The sequence below is a fragment of the Egretta garzetta genome, unplaced genomic scaffold (genome assembly GCF_000687185.1).
Source record: "Egretta garzetta isolate BGI_Z169 unplaced genomic scaffold, ASM68718v1 scaffold356, whole genome shotgun sequence".
NCBI classification, from domain to species: Eukaryota; Metazoa; Chordata; class Aves; order Pelecaniformes; family Ardeidae; genus Egretta; species Egretta garzetta.
This window is the reverse complement of record NW_009260019.1, coordinates 495,397-495,876: the sequence shown is the minus strand read 5'-3', so window position 1 is coordinate 495,876 and position 480 is coordinate 495,397. Positions and strand designations below refer to the sequence as shown.

At 59.0% G+C, this 480-nt stretch overlaps 1 protein-coding gene across 1 annotated transcript in view; it reads left to right on the top strand.

Annotated features, from left to right (window-relative positions):
- Positions 1-480, top strand: part of ZSWIM3 (zinc finger SWIM-type containing 3) — an 11,455-nt gene that overhangs the window by 9,453 nt on the left and 1,522 nt on the right. Inside the window, 1 exon segment of the mRNA XM_035896150.1 lies at positions 6-476. Within this exon segment, the coding sequence (XP_035752043.1) occupies positions 6-476 (471 nt within the window).

The window sequence follows — 480 nt, the reverse complement described above, 5'->3', positions numbered from 1 at the left end:
ATCACACTGTCCAGCTGCTTGGGAATGCCGTGAAGAAAGCGGAAATCTCCTCTTCCTTCAAGCAGAACTTGGTGCTGGCCTTGCAGAAGGCCGTGTTTTCCCCTTCGGCTGCAAGTCTGGATGCCCTGTCCCAGCTGGCAAAGCACATGGTCAGCCCGGAGCTGTATGACTACCTGCGAGCCAACTGGTTGTCCTGCGAGCCGTTGTGGTGTTTGCACATGGAGAAGGACCCGCACTCCTGCAGCACGCACATGGACAGCCTGGACCTCATCACGCACCAAATACCTGGCCTCTTTGGCCAGCAGCTGTCCCTGGAGGCGAGCGTTCTTTGTTTTCTGGAGCATGTGGACTGCCTTGATTCCAGAGGCTTGGAAAGCCTGAACCGGGGTTCCTGGGGCACCGAGGAGGACGGTCAGAGCAGCCTCCAGGAGAAGCCTGATGCGCCTGCTGGTGCTGCAGCAGAACCAGGCCCCGTTGCTG